This window comes from Alternaria incomplexa (assembly GCF_024043165.1).
Source record: "Alternaria incomplexa strain BMP 0042 chromosome Unknown scaffold_5, whole genome shotgun sequence".
Classification (NCBI taxonomy): Eukaryota; Fungi; Ascomycota; class Dothideomycetes; order Pleosporales; family Pleosporaceae; genus Alternaria; species Alternaria incomplexa.
This window is the reverse complement of record NW_026249854.1, coordinates 1,699,457-1,722,802: the sequence shown is the minus strand read 5'-3', so window position 1 is coordinate 1,722,802 and position 23,346 is coordinate 1,699,457. Positions and strand designations below refer to the sequence as shown.

Genomic DNA, 23,346 nt, shown 5'->3' with positions numbered 1-23,346 from the left:
GCTCCCCGAGCCGCGAAGTAGAAGTACAACAACACCAAAAAACGACTACACTTTCTCCCCCTCCCCTTCACCCCCCGCAAACCTCCCCTCCTCCTCCCCCTTCCCCTTCCCCCTAACCTCAGCATGCACAACACTCCCCTCACTCCTCCTCTCACTCCTCTTCTGCCACCAAACCCCGCCCGCACACCACACCCCCATGCCAATACTAACCGCAATCATAGCCCACATGCCCCTCGTAAAATACGGCGCCATATCCGCCCCGTAGAACAAGATACTCCACCAAGCATTAATCGCATTACTCCCCATATTCATACTCGCTATCACGACTGCCCTCAGACTATCTTCTTCGTACCTTAGCACATCGTTCGCCCACGCGAAGAACGTGGCTTGGCAGGCGTATACGCTGCCCGCCCAGTAGTACATGCCGAAGTGGATGGGTGTGGAGTGTGGAAAGGCGAGGATGAGCGCGGAGGTTATGATGCCGGTGGCTGCGATCCAGTAGCCGACTAGATAACGCTTTCCGCCCATGAAATCCGTGAGGGTCGCCCAGAAGAGTGTGGATGCTATGCCGACGGCCGGGACTCCAGTTGGATAATTGTTGTTCTGGGCTACGGTGTATGTTTCCGTTGGATGGGAGCGCATGTATAATTGCAACAAGGCGTTTGTGCTGAAGGACTCGGTTTCTCCGGCGAGGATCCAGAGGATGACGAAGAAATACCAGTACCATGTGCTGAAGCAGTGTTTCAAGAAGGAGAAGGAAATGGGGGTTCGTTCGCTGACTTCGGGGACGCGGGATATGGCGAGCGCCTTTTCGGTGGCGGAGAGGTAGGGGGCCCTTGTGTTGCGGGGGGTGTCTGCAGAGGTAGAGGTACGAAGTCAGTATATGTCTCACATGCATTTCGTACAGACAGGACTTACCAGGGAAGAGGAGGAAACCGTAGAGGGCTACGGGGAGGGTGATGATGCCGTCGATGACTGAGAACGATGTTAATACATGTTGTATGTAGATGTGGAAATAGATTTGAATACTTACTGAACAACCACCTCCACCCACTCATCCCCCTCAACCCATCCATACTACTATGAATTCCCGTCTGGATAAACCCGCCTATCATCGTGCCTGCCAGACCCGAAGCAGTGAAGATGCCGGATCTTTTCCCTAGCTCTTTTTCTGTGTACCAGGAGCCCAGGATGTAGTGGGTTCCTACAAAGGTGGAGGATTCGAAGAGCGCTTGGAAGAAGCGGATGGCCATAATGTCTTGCGGCTTTTGCGCGGCGGCTGTTACCATTGTTAGGCCCGCCCATGCTACCTGGTGGTCTTGTTAGGAAGGGTGGCTTGTGGGTGGAGGGATGGATGGGGGGAGATGTACCATGCATGCTGGGAAGAAGTAGCGGGGTTTGATGTAGTAGAGGGCTATGTTGCATGGGACTTGGCCTATGGTGTATCTGAGGATTGTGACATTAGTAGAGTTTCTCGTGTCTTTTTTCCCTCATGCTCACTCACCCAACAGTGAAAACTGTGTTGATTTGATTGAGCTGGTTCCCCTTGAAACTCAACTCTTCCCTCATGCCAGAAACATACGCATTATTGAGGTTTGTGCGATCAAGATAGTTCAGAAAGTACATGAGACAGCAGAATGTGAGGATGAAGAAGTCGAGCTTTTGCACCAGCTTGCGCTCGCCTGGCGCATTCTGATCGCCTCGAAGATAGGCGATGAAGCTGTTGGCCATCTTGGAAATTGTTATCTCAAAGTTGAGATGTTGAAGTGTTGACCTCAGCTGAACAGAGATGATGCGCCTCGTCGTTAGAGATATGAGGTTGCGCGACTAAAGACGATTCTATCGCGTCTTCAAACAATCGCCGTTATCAGTTCTGTATGTAGTCTCGAATCTCTTCGGGTGACATTGTCCGTCCATGCATGAAAGGACCGATAGACGCTAGGAACGAGATATGGATGATAGTACGCCACTTATGCCTGACTCGGAGCGTTCACAATCAGTAACCCTCACCGACGATCATGACGCCTGTGGTTGGATAGCTGATTGCCGGTATCGGGTGCTTGGGGAGGCGTATCTGAATCTCAACACGGCAGGTATATCCTCTTGAGCAACGGCAGTCTATCTCGGCCGACTGAGCGGCATGTCTGCTAGGAGTTAGTCTGGCTTGGGCGCGTGTAAATGCGGGGAATGGTACTGTCGACGCCTTCGATGGCTTCGGTTCAGGGCCGCCATCACGTATGGACCGCGGCGCAGATGCACCCGAGAGTGGGGAGGATAGGAATACGGAATGGCGAAGGATACGCACGGAGATGTTTACAAATACCTCTTTTAATTCAATAGACTTGGATACCACAATCATCCATATCACGGTAGTTTGGTGTTGCAAAAAGTCCTGAAGTATGACATCTGAAGCAAACTGGGGGAAAGTTGCCGCGGGGAAGCGCGCAGCTCTCGCGGAATCCATTCCGACTCAATACCGCATACCCCAGGACAAGTTTCCACCGGAATCACAACTCGATGTCACGACGTGGCCCAGGGAATCTGGATGGCTTACGGAGTCAGAACTCGCGATCACTGGGAGCACCGCGTCAGACATCCTCGAGAAGATCGCGTCGAAAGCATGGAGCGCCGAAGACGTCACGGTCGCGTTCTGCAAATGCGCCGCAGCAGCGCATCAACTGGTATGGCAGAGTTTTGTGGAGTAGAGTTGAGGTGATCTGATGGATTATAGACGAATTGTCTCAGCGACGCCTTCTTCGATGAAGCGGTGCAACAAGCTAAATCCCTCGATGAGCATCTCGAACGAACTGGCAAGACCGTAGGACCGCTCCATGGCCTGCCTATATCGCTCAAAGACAACTTCAACGTAAAGGGGAAAGACAGCACCGTAGGCTTCACCTCGTTAGTGAACCAACCCGCCGAATACGATGCCACGCTGGTGGAAATACTGCGTCGACTGGGCGCTGTCCAGTATTGCAAGACCAATGTGCCAACAGCCATGATGATCGTACGTACGCGCGCATGTGTAACGGGCTGAAAACTGACACGACACAGGCAGAGTCCGTGAACAACACGTTCGGCCGCACTGTCAACCCGCTCAACCGCAAAGTCACGTCCGGCGGCTCTTCAGGCGGAGAATCAGCCCTCATCGCATTTGGAGGAAGTCCTCTGGGCGTCGGAACAGACATCGTAGGTACGACTTTCCACTAGACCTTCAGATCTAACAATGTCAGGGCGGCAGCTTGCGTATCCCAGCGGCATGTACCGGTATCTTCACTCTGCGCCCCTCCTTCGGTCGCTTCACCACACAACGATGCAGATCCGGTCTCGCTGGCCAGGAAGCAGTACAGTCCGTCAACGGGCCCATGGGCAAAACACTCCGGGACATCACCATGTACTCCAAAGCCATCGTCGACGCAGAGTGCTGGAAGTTGGACCCAAAGATGCTGCCGATACCGTGGCGACCAGTAGATCTCCCGAAGAAGCTTAAGATCGCGGTGCTATACAACGACGGTATCTGTTTGCCTACGCCGCCGGTGACTCGTGCGCTGAAGGAGACGGCGGTCAAGCTGAAGAAGGCTGGGCATGAAGTTTTGGCTTGGAATCCGAAGTTGCATGCTAAGGCGATAGAACTTCTGGGGCGCATGTTCGTTGCGGATGGAGGCAAGAGCGTGGAAGCATTACTCGGCGTAACAGGCGAGCCGTACCGGCCAGAGATGTTGCAGTACAAAGATGCCAAAGAGCTGGGCGTCTATGATATGTGGAAGCTGCATACAGAGAGATCTGAGCTACAGCGGCAATACCTGGAACAGTGGATGGCCATTGAGGGACTCGATGCCATTCTAGGTAAGACAGAGAGAACTATGGTTTTGCTGAAACATTCTTTTCTGACAATCATTAGCTCCAACAACCCCATACTCAAGCGTAGCGCACGGCGACTTCAAATACGTCGGATATACCGGCGTGTACAACGTGGTTGACTACTCTGCTACGTCGTTTCCTTGCGGAATCTCGGTCGATAAGGCGTTGGATAAGTATGCGAGCGACTATAAGGCTCAGAGCGGTTACTGTCAGGGTGCTTATGATAGCTGTAAGTGGCACATCTTCTCACAGTTGATAATGACTAATGAATGCCAGATAACCCTGAACTGCTTGATGGCCTGCCGGTCAGTTTGCAGTAAGTACTATATGAAGCTTCTTTGTGGTGGTAATGCTAATCTTTGTAGGCTCGTTGCGCAACGACTGGAAGAGGAGAAGGTGCTTGCTATGACTGGAACAGTGCTTGAGGCGATACGGTCGTGAGGATATGGTGCACGTAGTATGATATACCTCCAAGATACAAGAAGCTCTGCAATGTCACAACTGCCGTTGCCACGATTCCAGATAACGTGGGTGAGTGTCGCACTGGCTCTCAAAGTGAGTGGCGCCCTTCACATGCAGCAACGGAAAGAGCGAGTACAAGGCCAAGTGCGTCCGGCAAGTAAACAGACAGCTAGCTCGACTTTCATGCTGTCGCACTCAAGTGCTCACACGACGTTGGTTCCACACCTTCCACGCCGTTCATCCTTTTGTCTCATCGCTACAACGGCCAGCTTCTTCTAAACCCTCTACCTTCGCCGCCCTGCTTGCGTTTACCTGCAAGCAGTCGAAGCTGGTCGTCTCATCCATTTCACACATGACCTTTTCGGCTGAACTCTCACTTCGATCCTATAGCAACTCGGTCGGCAAGCTTCACATCAGCGCATAATTGCCGTCTTCAGTATTCACGCGTGTTCGCCGTTCCAGATCACCTCGATCAATCGCTTACTCAACAACATGACTGAGTCTGAGAACAATGCCTCGAAGGCGTCGAGCGCTCCCCCAAAGACGACGAGGGCACCGGAACGCAAGAAGCTTGGAACACGAACGACATCAGACAGACTTCCCTGGCTCAATGCCAAAGCTCCGCAGGCCGTGGCTGCAACGTTCACGGATGGTCAGAACAGCACAACTGTGGAGAGCCCATGCAGCTCGCCTGTAGATGGTCACGAAAGCCCTAAGCCGTCTCCATCACCAAGCACGCGACCTAGCGGCAAGGTGACTGTCGCGTCTGCGATTCAGCCCATTATCACGACTAGACCGATGCCACGAAGGAAGTCATCGGTACCAGCAGGTGAACGTCGGGTTCCATCAACAGCTACCAGTAGCCCCTCTCCAGTAACGAGACATCGACAAGCCCAAACGCGCCGTTTCTCATTGGCGACTAATACAGTAACGCCGTTAAGGTCGGCGCATCGAACGTCCATATCGCAGTCACATGAACCACAAAAGAGGCTTTCTGTCGTGAACATCAAACAGGATGTTGACGAGCTGGGAGTCAACCATGTTCACGATGCTCGCCCTCGCGCTGACAGTCTCGCGCCAGTCCCGAATCATCTTCAACAGTCCAGCACGTCAGACTGCACCAGCACGCCTCCAGCAGTAATCTCTAGAGTCACAATGTCTCCTACGCAACCGGCACCAGCCCGAGTTACCTTTGAGCGGGCGGCAAAACGAAAAATAAGCAACGCAGTAGAAGACTTGGAAGACATGGTACAGGAAGCTGCCACGGTTGCAGAGGTTGTCGATGATCGGCTCCAAATGGAAGAACTGTACACAATTATAGAGGGGGCGAGAGACGCCGTACACGACGCTACCACCGAGCCTGAATATCTCATGACAACTGCTCTTCCTCTCAAGGTGTCTGAGTCTTCAAGCTCGCCTTCTCGCACCCACAACATACTCCCGGTTGTCGTTGATCGGACTAATCTGGATGATATCGCCCCCGACGTCCGTCTGCATGCTGACCTGCCAAGAGCATCGGTGTCTTATGACTGGGCCTACTCGAATCAGAATGCGCGAAAAGAAAGCAGTCCTTCTACGTCGTCGTGTTCGTCCAGTGACCGCAAAAGCGAACGAGACCACCTCCATGCCGAGCTGCTTCCGCCCAAGCTCGTTCAGCCAGCTCCAAGAGAACATGTGGATTTTGTCCTCCGTCCTGTCGGTCGAGATGAGTCTCGTGGTCGCTCTCGCCGACGCCACCACGGTGATTCCACACGACACCGACATCGACGCCACCACAGCCCAGAGCTTGTGTGTCGACCCAAGCCCCGGCCCGAACCAAGAGATTCAGGCTTCGGTGAAACCGAGTGCTCATCCGACGAGGATGATGTACCATCGAAACCATATGGCGGCGAACTCACTGTGCGGGAACAGGCGCACCACCATACGTTCAGTCTTCACCGACATCACCGAAGACAGCCAATTGCGAGAAACTGGTCTACGGGCAAGAAGCGTCTGACCGCCAGTATTGCATGTATCAACACAGCTCTGCTTGGCATCATCGTCGGTATCTACGCCGGTGAGGTACCTCGCATCCAGTACTCTCTCGCGGACGAACGACATATCGTGATCATAGGCAATGCAGTACTCTACGCTGGACTTGCTATCTCGACCTTCTTCGCTTGGACACTACCTCTCTTACACGGACGAAAGCCCTATATTCTTGCTTCACTAGCAATTGCCTTGCCACTTCAGTTTCCTCAAGCTATTGTTGTAAGCGGCTATCACAACAAGGAGGCAAGGTATCGTGTCGGCCTTTTGCTATCGCGTGGTGTATCTGGTCTCGTCCTCGGCTTCGCAAACGTCAATTACATCACTGTACTGCTTGACCTCTTTGGGGCTTCGCTACAGTCCAAGAATCCTCACCAAGAGTTCGTTGTCGCGAATGATGTCCGCCGCCATGGTGGGGGTATGGGTATGTGGCTGGGTATCTGGTCATGGTGCTGGATTGCTTCTATTGCCGTCGGCTTTCAGATTGGCGCTGCGATCATCGACCGTCTATCGCCGCAGTGGGGATTCTACATCATCGTCGTGATTCTAGCTTTTGCCTTGGTCCTCAACATCACGACTTCGGAAACGCGACGCGCACCCTTTCGGAAGTCTGTAACTGAGGTGTACGACAGAGACGAGAACTATATTACCAGGCGCGTGAGTCGGGGTGAGGTAAAGTTACATATCGAGACTGAGGGACCGAAGTATTGGTTTGAAGAAGTGTGGGCGGGTATCAAGCTCATGACAATGATGCTCTGCCAACCTGGTTTCCTCGTCCTGGCACTCTACCTCGGATGGATCTACGCACAGGTAGTACTTGTGATAGTCCTTCTCGGCGCTCTGTTGTCGCGAGACTACCGATGGAAACCAACAAAGGTGGGCGCAGGCGTTATATCTATAGCTATTGGCGCCTTCCTTGCCATCCCCTTGACGAAAGCCGGCATCTTCTCTCGTGAGCGGAAAAGTGCGTTCCGCACCGACTCCATGACCTTCCAGAAGCAAGTGACCTGGTCGAGCCATCTTGTCCGCCGCGCCATCTTCACGCTCACGCTTCCGCTGATGGGCATGGCGTACACTGTCTCGTCGGCTAGGTGCCCTCAACCATGGCTTGTACCGATCATCTTCGCTGGCGCTGTGGGATTCCTCAGTATCCTCGCCATAGCCGAATGCCATGGCCTGATGATGGAGACGTTCGATACGTGTGACTTGCAACCTGGAGTCAATACGCGACATCGCTTGCAAAGCATGGCTGTCCAAGATCGCAGACGAAGGACGAACTACACCTCCTTTCCACGTGTTACTGCTGGCATCTTTGCTAGCCAGATCATTGCTTTCGTCCTCGCCGCTGTCGCAACCATGGTGGGCGGCAACATGACGCGAAGTCTTGGCGCGCAAAAGTCCACGGGTGCTACGGCGGGCATTCTCTTTGGCATCACTGTTCTTCTGATCCTGGTCCTCTGCCGCTTCAAATCCGTACAAGTTATACCCAACCATACCTTCGGAACCCGTCGCGATACGGCAGCCTGGCAGGAGTTCAAAGACCTAGAAAAGGTCGGCCGGGGCAGTGACTGGAAAGCTGTCGTTATTGGAAACCCCAGTGGTAAGATGAGAAGGATGAGTGTGCTTGAGCTGGGCGCGTTGAGTCGCTGGACCGAGATCAGAAAGTTAAACTTTTTGATCAAAGGTGAGATGTTGGGACAGCCCAAGGAGAAGAAGAGTAGTTTCGATGGTAGTTGGTGATGGTGTTGTGAGAAGATTGTTTACTACTGGAGAAGTGTCGCATAACCTGGAGATGAGTATGACAGTGAAGCACGTATTTTTCATGATACAACTACAAATCTCTCATGAAAGTGACCTCATGGTGACTAGCATGGGATTGTTGAGGTTGTAATGGCAACATGGTTGATCCCCTGAGCCGGCAAGCGGCGACGACGCACGGACTCCGCTGAAAAACCAAGCGTCACTGCCGAGCTCCATCCACCCTCACGAGACGAGCAGACGACCGGCGACACCCCATCTCCCCTCAGTCAATTCGCATCAACATGTCTCTCGCTGCATCACGTGCCGCCATACGGCAATCCACGTTCGCCGTCCGCCGCGCTGGCATCCGCAATGCCTCGACGACCGCCGAAGCCACCAACACTGTAAAGGAAACCGCGTCAAAGGCACAGTCAAAGGCATCAGAGGGTCTCACCAAGGTCACAAGCTCGGCGAGCTCAGCCGCACAGAGTGCCGGTCAAGCCGCCAACAATGCGACACAGCAGGCCACTGGACGGGTAGGAAGGATGGTCAACTTCGTCAACGGTCAGTCACACCATCTCTGCGGCGGGGGAGGGTATCAATTGGCGATGTGCGAATTGCGTGCAGTAGTCTCAGCTGAGAGAGCAAATTGCGGAGTGCATTGGCTCGTCCGAACAGCTCTACATGGCTTATCAGGCGCAGCCATATTTGCATGGCTCACCCGTGACAGACGGATGGCCGCGAGTCGCAGAACAGCTGAAAAGTCCAAATTGAACTATCGACTGACAGTACTACAGGATTGGTTCCCAAGGCTACCTACTACGGAAGGGTCGGACTCGAGCTCGGCAAGCTTATTGCCCACCAACGAAGCATGCAACCACCGTAAGCCTCGCAGCAGCACCACTCGACACACTGGGGTATCGGAATAATTACTAACTGCACCCAGATCCGTCCAGACGATGCAGAACTACATCCAGCCCGCATTGAACGCTCTCCGCAACCCAACCTCGCTCTTCAACCGCGTAGCCAGCGAAGCCAACAGCGCCTCGCAGCAACCCGCCAACGTCCTTGCACAAGTCCGGAACATTCCCCGCGAACAATGGTACTCGATGGGTGTAGTTGTCGCCGAGGTGATTGGCTTCTTCTCGGTTGGCGAGATCATCGGCCGTTTCAAGCTTGTGGGCTACAGGACCAAGAAGGATGAGCACCACTGAGTGCGATGAGCTGAGGAAGCTACGACACGACTATTACAGCATGCACAAAGGTTCCAACGGTAGCGAGCAAGACGACGAGGGGGCGGCGAGGAAACACTGTACGATTTGGCGGGCAGGGAAGCTGAGCAAGTGTGTTTGCGGTGCACTCGGGATGCAAGGGATCCGATACTGTATACTGCACATACCTCTGATTTAGATTCCATTTTCTACACATGTGCAATTATTGGCAATGCATCTACTTCAGTCCAAGCAACGATAATGATAGCTGCGTGAATGCTCGAATGATCGGCGCTGGTTGCGCCGAACCGCCGCGGCCCAGTTATTTTTCTGAGCGCATCCGTCCAACTTTTGCTGTGTGAACAAAACCCAAGTCGCCATGCCGGACAGGATATAACTCGCTCTTTTTGACTCTGCCCTAATCCCCCGCCACTATGAACGTGTTCAAACTCCTCTCGCGATCCTCCAAAGCGGCGCCAAGCTCGTTCGCGCAAAAGCTTCCCTCCTCCGGCGCTGTCGCAAACCCGCAGCTGTTTGGCCACGACGACCCAGCACAACGGTCCGACACGTCGAATACCAGTCGCAAGAGGAAGAGAGGGCAGAATGGCCGGGATGCATCTCCTAGCGCAAACGACCTGCCCGCCGATCTCGACTTCTTCGGCGGCGGTGCAAGCAAAGAACCAGACGTGAACGGAAGCACGCTATCCAAGAAGCAGAGGAAGAAGCAGAAGCAGCAAGAGAAGAAGGAGGAAGAGGCTAGACTCCAAAACGATACAGAGGAAGTAGAAGAGGACCCATATGATGTGGACGAGTGCAAGCGGATACTGCGCTCGCACAAACTCAAGGTCTCGGTCCTGGACGACTTCGCGCCGCAAGTAGAAGAGCCAGTCAAAGAAAAGAAGTCGAAGAAGCGGAAGAAGGAGAAGGAGGTCAAGGAGAAGAAAAAGGATGCGAAGAAGTCGCTCTACCCACAACCCCTCACCTCTTTTGCGCAGTTACGGACGCGATACGGTATCTCGAGACGACTGGCGGAGAACATAGCAGAGCAGGGGTACAAGCTACCTACCGAGGTGCAACTGGGAGCTTTGCCGTTGCTGCTGAGCAAGAAGGGGCGTGAGGGGTCGAGTGGTGCTACGCAATACGCCGAGGGCTTGTCTGGGGCTCAGTACAATGGGGATATCGATCTTTTGACCGTGGCGCCGACGGGCAGTGGAAAGACGATAGCGTTCCTGATACCGATTATCGATTCTCTGCTTGCGGAGGGCAAAATCCAGGATACGAAAGAGGGTCCTCGCGCCGTTATTCTTGCTCCTACGAGAGAACTCGCTGCGCAGATTGTTAATGAGGCGAGGAAATTGGCGAAGGGGACGGCGGTCAAGGCTACGCTTATGAGGAAGGGTATGCGAGTTGTGCAGGACCCAGAAGAAGAGACGCAGGACGACACAGAGAAAGCTGAGGTATCGGACAACGACGACGACGAGTCTGAGTCGGAAGACGAGGAGACAGCAGTAGGGCCAAAGAAGAAGCAAGCTGGTCGACGGGCAGAGCTTGTGAAAGCCGCCATCTTGGTCGCTACACCACTTGCTCTGCTGAACGCCTTGAAGCGCAAGGATGGTACCGTCGCGGGTATCCCCAGTGTATCCCAACTCGTCCTCGACGAAGCAGACGTCCTCCTCGACCCTCTCTTCCGCGAACAAACCCTCGCGATATGGAACGCCTGCACAAACCCGAAGCTACGAATCGGTCTCTGGTCCGCAACCATGGGCTCGAATGTCGATAGTTTGACAACGTCTACCTTGAACGACCGCTGGACCGCCCTTTCGACTTCATCGACCTCCCAACCCACCACCGCCACACTCCCCGCACGATCCCCCCTCATCCGCCTCGTCGTCGGCCTCAAAGACTCCGCCATACCAAACATATCCCACCAACTAACCTACGCCGCAACCGAACAAGGCAAGCTCCTCGGTCTGCGCCAACTCCTGCATCCAACCTCTGTATTCACATCATCTTCGACCCCTATCCTGCGTCCCCCTTTCCTTGTCTTCACACAAACCATCCCCCGCGCCATCGCCCTCCACTCCGAACTCCTCTACGACATCCCACCCGAAGCGGGCGGTAGTTCGCGGATCGCAGTGTTACACGCTGATCTGAGTTCGTCGGCTAGAGATGGCATAATGACGCGGTTCCGAAAAGGAGAGATCTGGGTCCTTATAACCACGGACTTATTGTCCCGCGGCGTGGACTTCCGCGGCCTCAATGGCGTGGTGAACTACGACGTCCCTTCCTCCGCAGCCGGCTACGTGCACCGCGTAGGCAGAACGGGGCGTGCGGGACGTGAAGGAGGCGTCGCTGTGACGTTTTACACTCAAGACGATATTCCGTTTGTTAAGCTTATTGCGAATGTTATCCGAGCGAGCGAGAAGATGAGGGGGGTGGGCGAGGGCGAGGGGAGTGTGAAACAGTGGTTGTTGGATGCGTTGCCGACGCCTAGTAAGAGGGAGAGGCAGGTGCTTAAGAGGAGGGGTGTTGAGGCTAGGAGGAGTGTGAAGGCTGGGGGTAAGGATGGGAGGGATGGGAAGGGGGTCAAGGTGGAGAGGATTAGTAGTAAGAGTGGGTATGATCGCAAGATTGAGAATAAGAGGAAAGGGGCTAGGGAGGCGGCGAAGAGGAGGGAGGTTGGAGAGGAGAAGGGGGATGGAGGGAGTGCGGGTGAGAGTGGGTTTGAGGGGTTTGATTAGTTAGTTATGTTGAGATGGTATTCGAGAATAGTATATGTTACACCTAAAACTTCCTCAAGCCGCACGTATCGTGAATGTAGCGCAAGCCGAATCGTACACTTTGATATTCTGTATCCACGGTTGCCCAAACAAGTTCAGCAATACAGGTGAGCACAACATGTGTGTATTGATTACATTATCACAAAGAATCTACTTGCAATCAATGATCTGCATCCCCTTACAGCGCAACACCATAAGCCTCCTCCCCCGCGCCCCTCCAAACCCTCTTTTTCTCTTCCTCCCCAAACCCCTTCCCCTCCATCCAACTTTCCACAACGCTTCTCCACAGCTTCCAGCTCCCTTCCTCCCCCGCAGGCCCACCCACATTACACACCGGCCAGTCACTCCCGAACATGACTCTGCCTGGGAAGCACTCGAACACGTGGTCTAGGAAAGGGGATAAGGCGGTTAGGATACTGGGGACGTCGTCTGGCGTGGGTGAGACGGTAAACTCGTTGAAGGCGCCTGAGAACTTCATGTAGACGTTGGTGTTGGATGAGAGGGATGACATGGTTTGCAGCCAGATAGGGGAGGGGGCGGGGGAAGTGGGTGAGAGGGGGGGTTTGGCGAGGTGGTCTGGGAGTTGTGTTAGTGGAGAAGTTCGTTGTGTGTGGTGTGAGGAACGATAGAAGCGTTTGAGGGAAAACGGGAAGACGTATACGTACTCAGCACAAACTTCACTCTCCTCCCCTGCCCATCAAACTTCACCCTCCTACCCTCCCCATCCCCTCCTTCGTCCTCGTCCTCTCTCGCCCTAACAGCCCTTATCAACTTCCCCACCGCTTCCATCGGCCCCGTCCCATCCCTATGATTATCAACACCTACATCAAAACACCACGCCTGACACCCATCCCCCAGCCCCTTCAACCCAACCAAATTGCTCACCCACGCCTCCTCATTCTCCGCAAGCATCTGCTCAACAACACCCTGCCCCTTCCCTTGTAACAGGTACCTCCACCCTTTGATGCATTTCCAGAGCGCAGGACCAGCAGCTTCTTTAACGAGATCGAGATAGACATTGAACACCCTTGGCGAAAGATGAAAAGGCGCATACACCACACACCCCTTCATCTTCCCACTTTCCTCAGGACTAAACCCATCACCCTCATCCGGCCTCCCCTCCACTATTCTCCTCAGGAACTTAACTTCCTCCAACGGCTCTTTCGCCCACGCCCTCAACTTCTCCTTCACTTCCTCATTACTATCGGAATCCGCGATACTGGGCTCCGCGGAGGGAAGATACCGATCCGTTTCTACGTATATGAAGCCCGCGGGTTGGGGCGATGTAATGGCTAGGTAGTCTGAGATGCCGTGCCGTTTGGAGAGGTGGTGGCCGGGGGTCATCCAGCCGTGGTTGGAGGCTGATGTTGCGGTTGAGGGCCAGAGGTGGATGTGTGTGTCTAGGATGGGTATGTCTTGAGATGGCATTGTTGGATTGGTCGGGTTTGTCGGGCCGTGGGGCGTAGTGAGGCTGATGTCGCCTGTGTAGGATTCTGGATGGGCGAATCTGAAGGGGTCTTTTTTCTTCTTTTGGCTGAGGCCTAGAACTTGATCGTTGGGTGTTGTTGTTGTTGGATTGATATGCTATACTGAGTACTGTGGTGTTGTGATGCGGGGAGGTGCTTTCGGTTGGCGGGGTAAGTGGCTCCGAGGAATGTCCATCGATAGATTGTTGTACATGAGTATTACTTCTTCACGCAGATCACGGGTGTTTCTGATTCATGTTGTCCTGATTTGGACGCTCTCGTCTGTTCTGAGGCTTGCTTTTCCAATCGGGGAACTTGGCGTCTACAACCATCCAATAGCACTAATAGTGATGGACTTGCAGTATTGATGTGCAACATGCTTTCGGACTACATAAACTCAAAGCTATTGGAGATAACATAACCTGTAACTTGATAAACATAGAGCAAAGTCAAATGGACAGGAAAGACCGTCCGGCTTGGCCGCCCTTCATCACGATATGGCCGGTGATAATCAAGGCAACGTACAACGTATCGACGATTCCCAGCCTCTGGCCTCGGCAACTTGATCCCGAAACACATGCTTCGTATCCTGCAGACGATATACCGGAGTGCACGACCGTTGGTTCTAGACACATGCAAGGTGTGTATCTTGGCATCACAACCAGCGCAGTACATACCACATACAAAGCGGAACCCACATACTTCGTACATCTCACCAAACGCGCTCCACGGAGGAAACGTACAGCAATTAGGCGTCCCCTGCACGCACGATGCCGACTTTGACGTGGTCTCAAAAGGCAGCTCGTCTCGATCGTGCAGTGATAGGCGCTTAGTCGTCCCGCGCTTCCCAGCCACAAGGACAAGTGTCAAACTCAATGCCTATGAAGCCGACGGCAATTGTGGGGTAGCCATAGGCAAGAGGGTAAGAATATACTTTCGCTTGGAAAGCGAGAGCGGGTGCCCATCGATCCTGGTGCTATTGCCCTTGATTGCCTCTCACGGTACAGTAATTCCCGTGGGAGTGTTCGGAAGCGAGGGAGGGGTAAGCGGAGCAAAGAGGGCCGGAGAAGCACCGACGCTGCCAGGCGCGCAGCTCAACAAACAATTTTCAGAAGTCGTGCATACGTGAGGCTCTGCGAAGGTCCCTTTGTTTCCGTGGAGCGTGACATGTGACTGGGGATCCTGCTTACTGCATCTGCCGAAATTCTTGTATCGGCAGCGCACAGCATGCGCGAATTAGATGTATGGCCGAAGCTGTCAAAATCTGTGGTGGCTGAGCGTCTCCGATCCTATTGATCTCAGCGTTTAGTCAACTCCACCATTGTCAGCAGGACCCTCTCTGTATTGCAAAACAGAGGGTCCGCAAATGGACCTTCGCCTGTTGGTCTCCAGTATCACCTCAGCGCTTACCAATATAGTACACTATGGCACACTTTGCTGAGCACTAGTTGTTATTGTACCCACACCCGTTTGCCCATCATCCGCCAGTATCTATCAGCGAGTGGACCTAAGACCGAAGTAGCCCTTTGCAGATACTATGGGAATGTCTGGCGGCCTCATCCCGCGATGTATGACGTGAGGTGTTGAAAGCTGACTCGTGCGGCGCCGAACGCCTAAATCACAATCAAGGATCGAGACGCCATCCGGCTGTTCTGATGGTGAAAGCAAGAAGAGGGTGGGGTGAAAAGTCTGGATGCAGCGAAAGTAGCCGTGATTGTGGAGAAGACAGGCAAGACCCTTGATGTCTCTTGACGCCGAGTCAGCCACGGCTCAGTCAGGATGCACGTCATTTTAGCGCGTTTACAGCCGTGGAGTAGACGTATGGGTTGCGGCTCGCTCGGTTCAAGAGACCGATGGTTAGTGAGCGGACTATAGATCGTGTGTTCTTGTGGCTGATGATATGGGAATGCGGCTGTGAGACGATGCTAATCTTGGTCGCGCGATGTTTGACGTGCAGCTGCAGGGTCTTGCTTCGTAGATGGAGTACCAAGGTTGCTGTGCGGAATGACAGTTCAGTCATGTGAGTATGTCGTGCGACGTCGTCATCTAAGATCGACGAACCATGGAAAAAGAAAAGCGCCGGGCCCCGTAGCGGACAACGGACGAGGCTTGATCGGATCTACTATACCAAAGTCGCACCGAGCCTAAGAATGGCTAGTAAGGATTCCCAAAAGGCCACCTATATCTGCGGTATTAAACGACGCGCAAGCCGGTGGAGTTAGAAGCAGTAGGTTGAGACGATGACGATGTCATATATGGCATCTTCCCCACATTACGACGTTGCAGCGTTCCTGGATACAAGCCGTTTCGGGGCAAACTGGCCAGATCAACCTTGAGCACGTGACCTATGCTCCGAAGATGAAAGCTTTTCCACCATACATATCCGAAGATATGCCGCGACGAGCAGAATCCGGCGATAACTGTACCACAAACGTTAGAGGTACCTGACTCGAAATGATTTGCAGCTCGTGCTTGCTTGCCGCTGGATCTCGGTTCACGACCGGCACGGCGCGACGCTACCTCGGGCGCGCCAGTTCAAGGCCCATACAGACGGAGAGAGGACGTTTCCAAAGTTTCGTAACTGGAGTTTCCGAACAAGCACGGCTATGCTTCGGTATTGTTGGAGATTGCTGATTATGTACATATTATGTACTGGTTTGGTTAAACAAGTTTGCGTACCCGTGTCGAACTTGGAATATTGCTGCCGGTATGGAGCCGCGATCGATTCAAACACGCGCTCGGAGGAGGCTCCAGCATTGTGTCAGACAATCATGACACGATCATGACCAGATCCAAAACTTGCATGATAAGTAGCCTCAAACAACTTATGGAGTAGATCTGGGCCTTTTGGAACTTAGGCTAGACGTCTGATGTCGTCAGAGGGCCAGCATCTGTAGAAGCTAACGATGCCGACAAAGACTCCGCAAATACACAGTCTTTGCTGTCGCGGTAATAGCCAGCATGGCCTTAGCGCAGCGTATCCTGGTGAGGATGAAGTGGGTATTTGTACGCATTGCATGACAGCCCTTGGCCCCTTGCTTCAAGATGTACGAGTAATTTGGACCTTCGCGCATAAGTTCCCTCAAGTGAGATAACTGGATGGACGAGAGGTGATGTAAAGATTTTTGTGTGATAACGTGCGTCCCGACAGCGTGTCTCGCGCGTGAAGCGAGATGTGCAGAGTTTTCGCCTTCGACCCAGCTGTTTGGACAACGTTTCGGCTGCTGACAAGCAGGATCAAGCGAATGTCAATTGTCCGGAAGTGCAAACTGATTGCGCTGCCATCATCAGGCATCCCGGCCCATGTCGTGTTACGTGGGGAGCAGATAGGTTGTGCCATCTTGCAAGCGTGTACATTGAGCAGTCATTGTCATCTCGATTGGAGATGTTCACTGCCATTTTGGCTAGTGCGTGGCGCTCGCCCAGTCTGCACCTGTGCAGTTGTAGTACTTTTAACAAGCCAGGCACCAATGACAGTGTTCCGTCCGGTATTGGTAAATGCTCTGGGACACGGCACGCGAGAGTCGAACTGCAAGTCCGTGCCTAAAGCTGTCTGCAGCGTGTTGCATCGGGGATGCGGCACAGATGCTTGCGACAGCTTGGCTACAGAGTATCAATGTACATGTGTGCTGTTCGATGCCTGGTGGCCCATCTGCTGCGAATGCTACGTACGCAGTGACAGGCAGCTATGACGAGAGGTGGAGAAATGGGTCAGGCGTCGCGCCGCAGACAGCGCCAGTCTAGCGTGGGAGCTTGGCTCTGGACACACAGGCCTGCGGGAGCGGGATGACCAGCATAAGGTTTGGACAAAGGGTCTCTTCCGTGCGATTTGCTGGCTCGCTAGAAGACCAGGGCTCATGCATCTGTCATCCGTCATCGTCCCTGTTGACAAGACGCAGAATTTGTGTCTGGGTAGGGAAGAAAATTGCCGCAACGCACGATGATGTTTGATGAGGGCCAGCGATGCAAGTGTGCATGAGAAGTTCGGCGCCGGCATGGTTTCCTTGAAGCTTCAGCTAGGACGTGCAGCATGCAGGCCCGCTTGAGTGGGCAGCTTCGTTGGTGGGAAGACCTGTGGACGCCATCGACTTTTCAGCGCCATCGGATCGCGATAGGGGAGTCGAAAGTGCCAGAACAACGCTGGCCCCCAGGGCTTACTGCAGCCGATGCTGGACGGAATACTCTGCAGCAGTGGACGAAGGGCGGATTTGGCGTGGGTGAAGGCCAGCTGCGAGAGTGACATTGCGCAAAGCCACAGATTAAACGATGCTGCGGGCCATGGCCGAAAGCGGAGATACGAGGTAGTTCCGAGACTTGGGGAGTGGGTTCTTCAATTCCCTTATCCCGTAAACCGAGGGGTACCTAGGTACCTGCCCTTCGCACCTGCCGCCTTTGAGTGGTTCGTTCGGGAGTATTGCCTACCTATCCTCTTCGTAGTGCGCCCGTCTCAGATAACGTGCCGCTATTTGTCTCGAGGCGGCCCAGACTCCCACATCTTTGCCGTAAACGATGAAGCAGGCGATGTCCTCGATGCGGGTGATGGTTCGCGCTACTTGTAGGCCGTGCAGCGCGGGTAGGACGCCTAAGACGGCTGACCAGGGGGTCGTGTGTTGCTCGGGAAACAGCTGTGATGTTGGGATAGAGTTTTTGTGCCGCGGTTGCACAATTGTGAGACGTGGAGCCAGAGCAGTCGCGGCTGACTACGCGCCTCGGGGGACGGCAGGAGCGAGCTGCGACGTTGAGAGTGGAGGAAGGCACCAAACAGAGCGACTGTAATAACGGTCATCATCATTGTCATTTGTTGTGACTTTTGCGTAGACTACATGGTTGGGTATTCACCAACACGGCGCGTGGAAAGACGCTGCAAATTCGACCATGGCCGTAGACTCCTTGAACACCTTGCATCCAACCGGGCCCATTTTGGTATCCGAGAGCTGCCACGCTCAATAGTAGGAAACAACACAGCGCGGCTCTACCATGCGTGTACTGGTAGATGCTATGCTTCAAACTGACATGCGTCTAACATTAATGCATCCAAAAAACGCGCGGCCGGGGCCTGGAATGCCGGCCAGAAAGGGAAAAATCGTCGTCTAATTCATCATCGGAAAACCGGCGCCTCGCTCGCGAAGCACGCGTCCGCCTGGTGGAGGCGTCAGGGGAGGGGTAATTGTCGCCATCGGCGGGATGGGCAACATCCTGATGTTGTCGTCGGCATCTGCACCCTCGCGAGTACCCCATGTGGTCTGATAGCAAGCCGTCAGCAAGGTTGAAAAGAGCGCGATGAATGATTCATGACATACCTCTGTCACGGTGATGCAGCCGTAGAGCTTGATCAGGTTGTGGAAATAGCCGAAAAGAATCGAGACCGGGACGAAGCGGACGTCGCCCGGGTTTCTTAACAAATGGGGAATTAGCTTGATCGTCTTCGCGAAGACCCAATGCGCGAGGAACAGCGCCCAGAAAAGGTTGCGCTGCCAGTCCTGCTCATGGGCTTGCTTGTCGTCCTCTGCTGCGTAGTATCCTGCCTCCGCCAGCGCGAGGTAGACCGAGACGAAGAGGGCGCAATCGAGGAGGAAGGCCCATTGCGTAAGCGTGGTTTGGAAAACGGCGTAGAGGGACCATGGGTAGTTCTATTGCGCAAGGATTAGCAAAGGTAGCGCGAATCGGCGAAGTCAAAAGAGGGGCTGGCTTGGCGGGCGTCCAACAACGCGAAATCTGTGCAAATATTGGAAACTAGCGGCACTCACCATCCACATGTAACCCTCCGTCAGGCTAGTCAGATTGCTCCTCCAGTTGGAGCGGACCCATCGCAGACATTGACGAAGATATTTCGAATCGTCCTCAAGGGTCGTCTCGACTTCGCATTCGCGGTGGTTTTGCATTTGGATCTTCCAGTTGTGTGAGAACAACCATCGCGTGATGAAGTTGTCGTCGTCGGCGTTGAGGAAGTGATCGCTGCCCCATGTCTCGTGCGTGAAGCCGTAGGTAAAATTAGGGTCTTGTAGGATCTCGGATCGATAGGCAACGGCGCGTCCAGATAAGCATGGTAGGCCACCGTCGATCCAGTTGCAGGCAGTGCAGTCAAAGTTCCTCCTCACCAGATAGATGGCACCCAGGAACTCCCAGATGCTGGAGCGGTTGAAGCGGCGGATTTGCTGGTTAGTTCCAACACCTCCGACAGATGGGTCTTCGAAAGGAGCAAGAATCCATTTGGTAAACTTCTCCGGTAACCATACATCGTCGTCAAGTAGAAGCGTGATCTTGGTCTCGACCTCGGGAATGGCTCGGCATAGCTGTCGACGCTTGTTGGCCTGACTGACGGATAGAACTTGAATGATCTTGGGGCTGCCCAGCTCTTCTACCATCTGGTACACGCGCTTTACTCGCGAGTCGGGTGTGACGAGGAGGAGGCTTAATGGCTCGAGACGGTATGCGCTTTGAACCGTCTCTTTTAGTTGTTGCAGGTTTTCAGCAACTGTTGGGATGATGACAGTCATGTCCTTTGATGTGATGGTAGGGTCGTCGACAGGCTTCATGGGTGTGTACGTCCAGTTGCTCGCCAGGTTCACCCATAGTCTGACATATCGAAACAAACTGTGGTACCGAGTCAGTGTCGTCCAAAGTGCGGGGAAGGCTGGCAGTGGCAGCCATGGTAGACTTACAAGAGAGCCAAAAAGATACAAAACCAACTCCAATTGGGGAACAAGGCTAATGGGAAAGAGAACATGGTGACGGCCAACGAGTGTGGTAGTGCGGAACGTGAACTACGACGGTGGACGGTAAACGAAGATCACATCGAATGGTGGGAGTGAAAAGCCGCTTGCATCGGGGAAGCAGCGGAAGTGACAGGTATTTAAACAGATGCTTGCGAGCGGGCTAGGGCGGCGAGGACATGTTTCGCTCCCGGCGCTGTTTAAGCTGCATGAGATTCCCTTAGCAGACTTTGGGGTAGTGTGAACATGGCTGGAGCATGAGGTAGTTGCGAAATTCCAGTAGTGACCAGGGTGTGTACGAGTCGGGAATAGCGAGTGCGCCCACTGAGCTCGAGCGTCATGCTTGGATCCCGCCAGCCGTTGAATCGCTCGCATATTCCTAGCCACCCTAGCTGCAGCGCTTTCAGGGATCGACTGCATCGTGGTGCATTGCTGACAAGGGCCCTCATTGTAACCGCCCCGCGGTCGCTCCGGTGCTGGTGCCGTTGGGGCACGAGACAACACGCCTCCCCACTACTCTCACCTCATCGCGCCATCCACTACGGCGAATCTTGACATGCCTTTGCCATCGCCCACTGGTCCTCCTGACGCCGCCAGCTCGTCGATACGGAGCCGACGCGCGGGCTATGAACGATGCGGCTGATGATCGATGGGTCCTGGTCAATATGTGACCCCGCTTGGCGCCAGACCATCTGAGATCAATGGCTCTAGGCCTGAATTGCCCACTCTCTCGTCTTAGAGTCCCATGCACTAGCCGCTGCAAGCGGACCTTACCAAGCGTGGCGCAATAGCGACGATAGGCGCTTCGTTACCCTTTGGCGGCAGGGCTGGCGTCTCCATCTTCCGTTCGTACATGCTTCCGGCACGGCTAATTACTTATTACCACTCATCCACACTCATGCTGCGATAGCCCTCGTTGTTGTGTCGCTGCCGCTGACCAACGGGAAAAATTCCGGGGCTGTTCACTTAATTTACTCGATTGCCCATTCTCTGTAGCCGAGCACCTGCAACAGCGACGGGTCGCCACGGTCTGTCGCTACTAGAGCAACAATGCCATGTGCCTCGCCGGTCCATATTGTTGGCGTGCTCCGTCCCTCTAGACACTAGTAGCCTGTATTGGTCGTACGTCGACCGATGGCTTTTTCGTCGGAGACATTGCCGTATACAGTAGCGAATTGCCTGGACTTCCTGCTACCTTGCTTCAGGTTGACTGTAATTATTGTCTTTGTCCCGCTGGACCAGAATGTTGGAAAGGTACCTGCACCGGATGAAGACGTACAAGGTCCGGGTACGCATGCCTCCAAACTCAAACGTCGTGTAGAACACTGCAGAGACGGGGTTTATACCATGCTTATGCAGATCCAGTCGTCGGGCCGCGGGAAGCCATACGCGCATCCAATTACCTGACTGTCAACCATGTAAACGGCTTGCTGCTGCATACTGCATGTAATTTACGAAGGTGGGTGGGCGTCCAGCATGCGAGCGATCGAACGAAAGATGGGTCATGGCTGCTGGCGCTTCCCTGCATGAAGCCCTCCCTTTCGGTCCCGTTAACGTCTACATCCGGCTTTCAGATGAGCAGATGTAGACTGCGTATCTTATATCCTTGACCTTGTATGTGACTTAAGCATGATGATGCCCAATGTCAGTAATGGTTGTACTATAGGCGGAAAAGAGCATTGATCTTGGTGGATCATCATGCCACATCGCAAGGCGAAAATCACACCCCACGGATGCCAGGTGACAGCTGTCAGAATGGTCTCGGTTATTGCGTCATTAATCAGAGACACGGGCAGAGAGGATCCTCCACATATTGCGGATCGCTTGCCGGTTCCTCGCGAAAGCCAGAGCCATACACGAATGTACCTCATGTTAAGCGCTCCTGCGCCACAGACGAAACAGGGTCCAGCGCCATTGAGCCTCAACTACTATCAAGACCTACCAGGTGGACTTTCGCTGTCGAGATCTCATGCATCCGAGAAACACATTCCAGTGTGACTGGAGCGATGACAGATCCGTAATGTTCGACGAGGGGCGCTATCAGCACGACGTACGAGGCGTCATGGCAGCTCTATGTTAGACAAACCTGTCATGGGTCTAATCAGTGAAAGTCGTGGTAAGGTGCTCGACTGCCTGATGGAGCGGCCAAAATCCGAGATACATTCCGCTAGTGTTCAGGCGAAGACCTGTGAAAGTTGACTAGCACCCTATAGCCGTCGCACAGCTTTTCTCTATTCAACTTGAAGGTAGTACAAAGACGTCAATCGAAGGGTCGACGTTCAGTGTTGATAAAGTAAGGTGGATTGATGAACTCTTCGGCAAAAGTAGACATGAGATCGTAATTTGAGCGTGGGCTTACACCAGCCTCAAGGCAAAGCTATCCTCAGCTATGGTTGACCCATTTGACCCAAGATTGGGTATGTTTCTTACTTGGTACACTGTCGAGAGTTCATCAACTGCTGGACAAGGCTGGTGATGGCCCTGATGCCTTCCACTCACCCGGAGCTTGGGTCCAGGGACAAAGCGTAGGGTGTCTTCGCCAGAAGATGTCGCAGCTGACTACACAAGTAAAGTTTGAAGTCTTGAATCGTCTGAGGCTTTTCTTGCTGGAGTTGCATCATCTCAACAAAAGACGTCCAGATGACCTTCCCAAAGACCGGGTTTGCTCTTGCCCAGCTCACGATGTGCACCGTAAACGAGAGTGACCCGAAGTGAGATCTTGGTGTTTCCTTGGATAATGTAATCATTGATTCAGCTCGGCCATCGGTTTTCACGGGCACCGTCGTTGTCTCGGTGTCTCTTGAATGGTATGTTCAGCCAAGCCGTTCCTATGGTCTTAGTGCACAATTCTCATCGGCGATACCTGCCGCACTCAGCTGGATGATGATAGTGTTGTGGGATTGCCATGCAAGGAGTGTTTTGGGGAACCGCCATTGCCTCTGGGTCGGAGAGGGGCGCAACCGACCCAGGAAACCGACCTGAAAAGGCACACGCAAGTGCGAGCGTCTTGCGTGCTTTGGGACTCACTCCATTGAAAGACGTAAGCGTGCTACCAAAGCAGTATGGTAAGACAGCAAAGGCGAAA

General features: G+C 53.7%; 6 protein-coding genes across 6 annotated transcripts; 4 read left to right on the top strand and 2 right to left on the bottom strand.

Moving 5' to 3' along the window:
* Positions 1–45: 45 nt before the first annotated feature.
* J4E90_004483 (uncharacterized protein) lies at positions 46–1,731 on the bottom strand (the record flags this gene model as incomplete). Its single annotated transcript, XM_051434048.1, has 5 exons — positions 46–854; positions 919–975; positions 1,034–1,310; positions 1,371–1,446; positions 1,505–1,731. 5 exons carry the CDS (start codon positions 1,729–1,731, stop codon positions 46–48), a joined length of 1,446 nt encoding a protein of 481 aa, XP_051292566.1.
* Positions 1,732–2,399: 668 nt separating this feature from the next.
* On the top strand, positions 2,400–4,302 carry J4E90_004482 (uncharacterized protein; the record flags this gene model as incomplete). The annotated part of the gene is made up of 7 exons (XM_051434047.1): positions 2,400–2,681; positions 2,732–3,007; positions 3,055–3,189; positions 3,234–3,846; positions 3,902–4,090; positions 4,138–4,177; positions 4,227–4,302. 7 exons carry the CDS (start codon positions 2,400–2,402, stop codon positions 4,300–4,302), a joined length of 1,611 nt encoding a protein of 536 aa, XP_051292565.1.
* A 1,176-nt stretch (positions 4,303–5,478) lies between these two features.
* J4E90_004481 (uncharacterized protein) lies at positions 5,479–8,091 on the top strand (the record flags this gene model as incomplete). Its single annotated transcript, XM_051434046.1, has 1 exon — positions 5,479–8,091. The coding sequence occupies one exon, from the start codon at positions 5,479–5,481 to the stop codon at positions 8,089–8,091; it is 2,613 nt and encodes an 870-aa protein (XP_051292564.1).
* Positions 8,092–8,393: 302 nt separating this feature from the next.
* Positions 8,394–9,305, top strand: J4E90_004480 (uncharacterized protein; the record flags this gene model as incomplete). The annotated part of the gene is made up of 3 exons (XM_051434045.1): positions 8,394–8,655; positions 8,889–8,973; positions 9,038–9,305. 3 exons carry the CDS (start codon positions 8,394–8,396, stop codon positions 9,303–9,305), a joined length of 615 nt encoding a protein of 204 aa, XP_051292563.1.
* A 431-nt stretch (positions 9,306–9,736) lies between these two features.
* Positions 9,737–12,043, top strand: J4E90_004479 (uncharacterized protein; the record flags this gene model as incomplete). The annotated part of the gene is made up of 1 exon (XM_051434044.1): positions 9,737–12,043. One exon carries the CDS (start codon positions 9,737–9,739, stop codon positions 12,041–12,043), a length of 2,307 nt encoding a protein of 768 aa, XP_051292562.1.
* A 6,595-nt stretch (positions 12,044–18,638) lies between these two features.
* J4E90_004478 (uncharacterized protein) lies at positions 18,639–20,275 on the bottom strand (the record flags this gene model as incomplete). The annotated part of the gene is made up of 4 exons (XM_051434043.1): positions 18,639–18,791; positions 18,849–19,178; positions 19,296–20,142; positions 20,211–20,275. 4 exons carry the CDS (start codon positions 20,273–20,275, stop codon positions 18,639–18,641), a joined length of 1,395 nt encoding a protein of 464 aa, XP_051292561.1.
* Between the last annotated feature and the right edge of the window lie 3,071 nt (positions 20,276–23,346).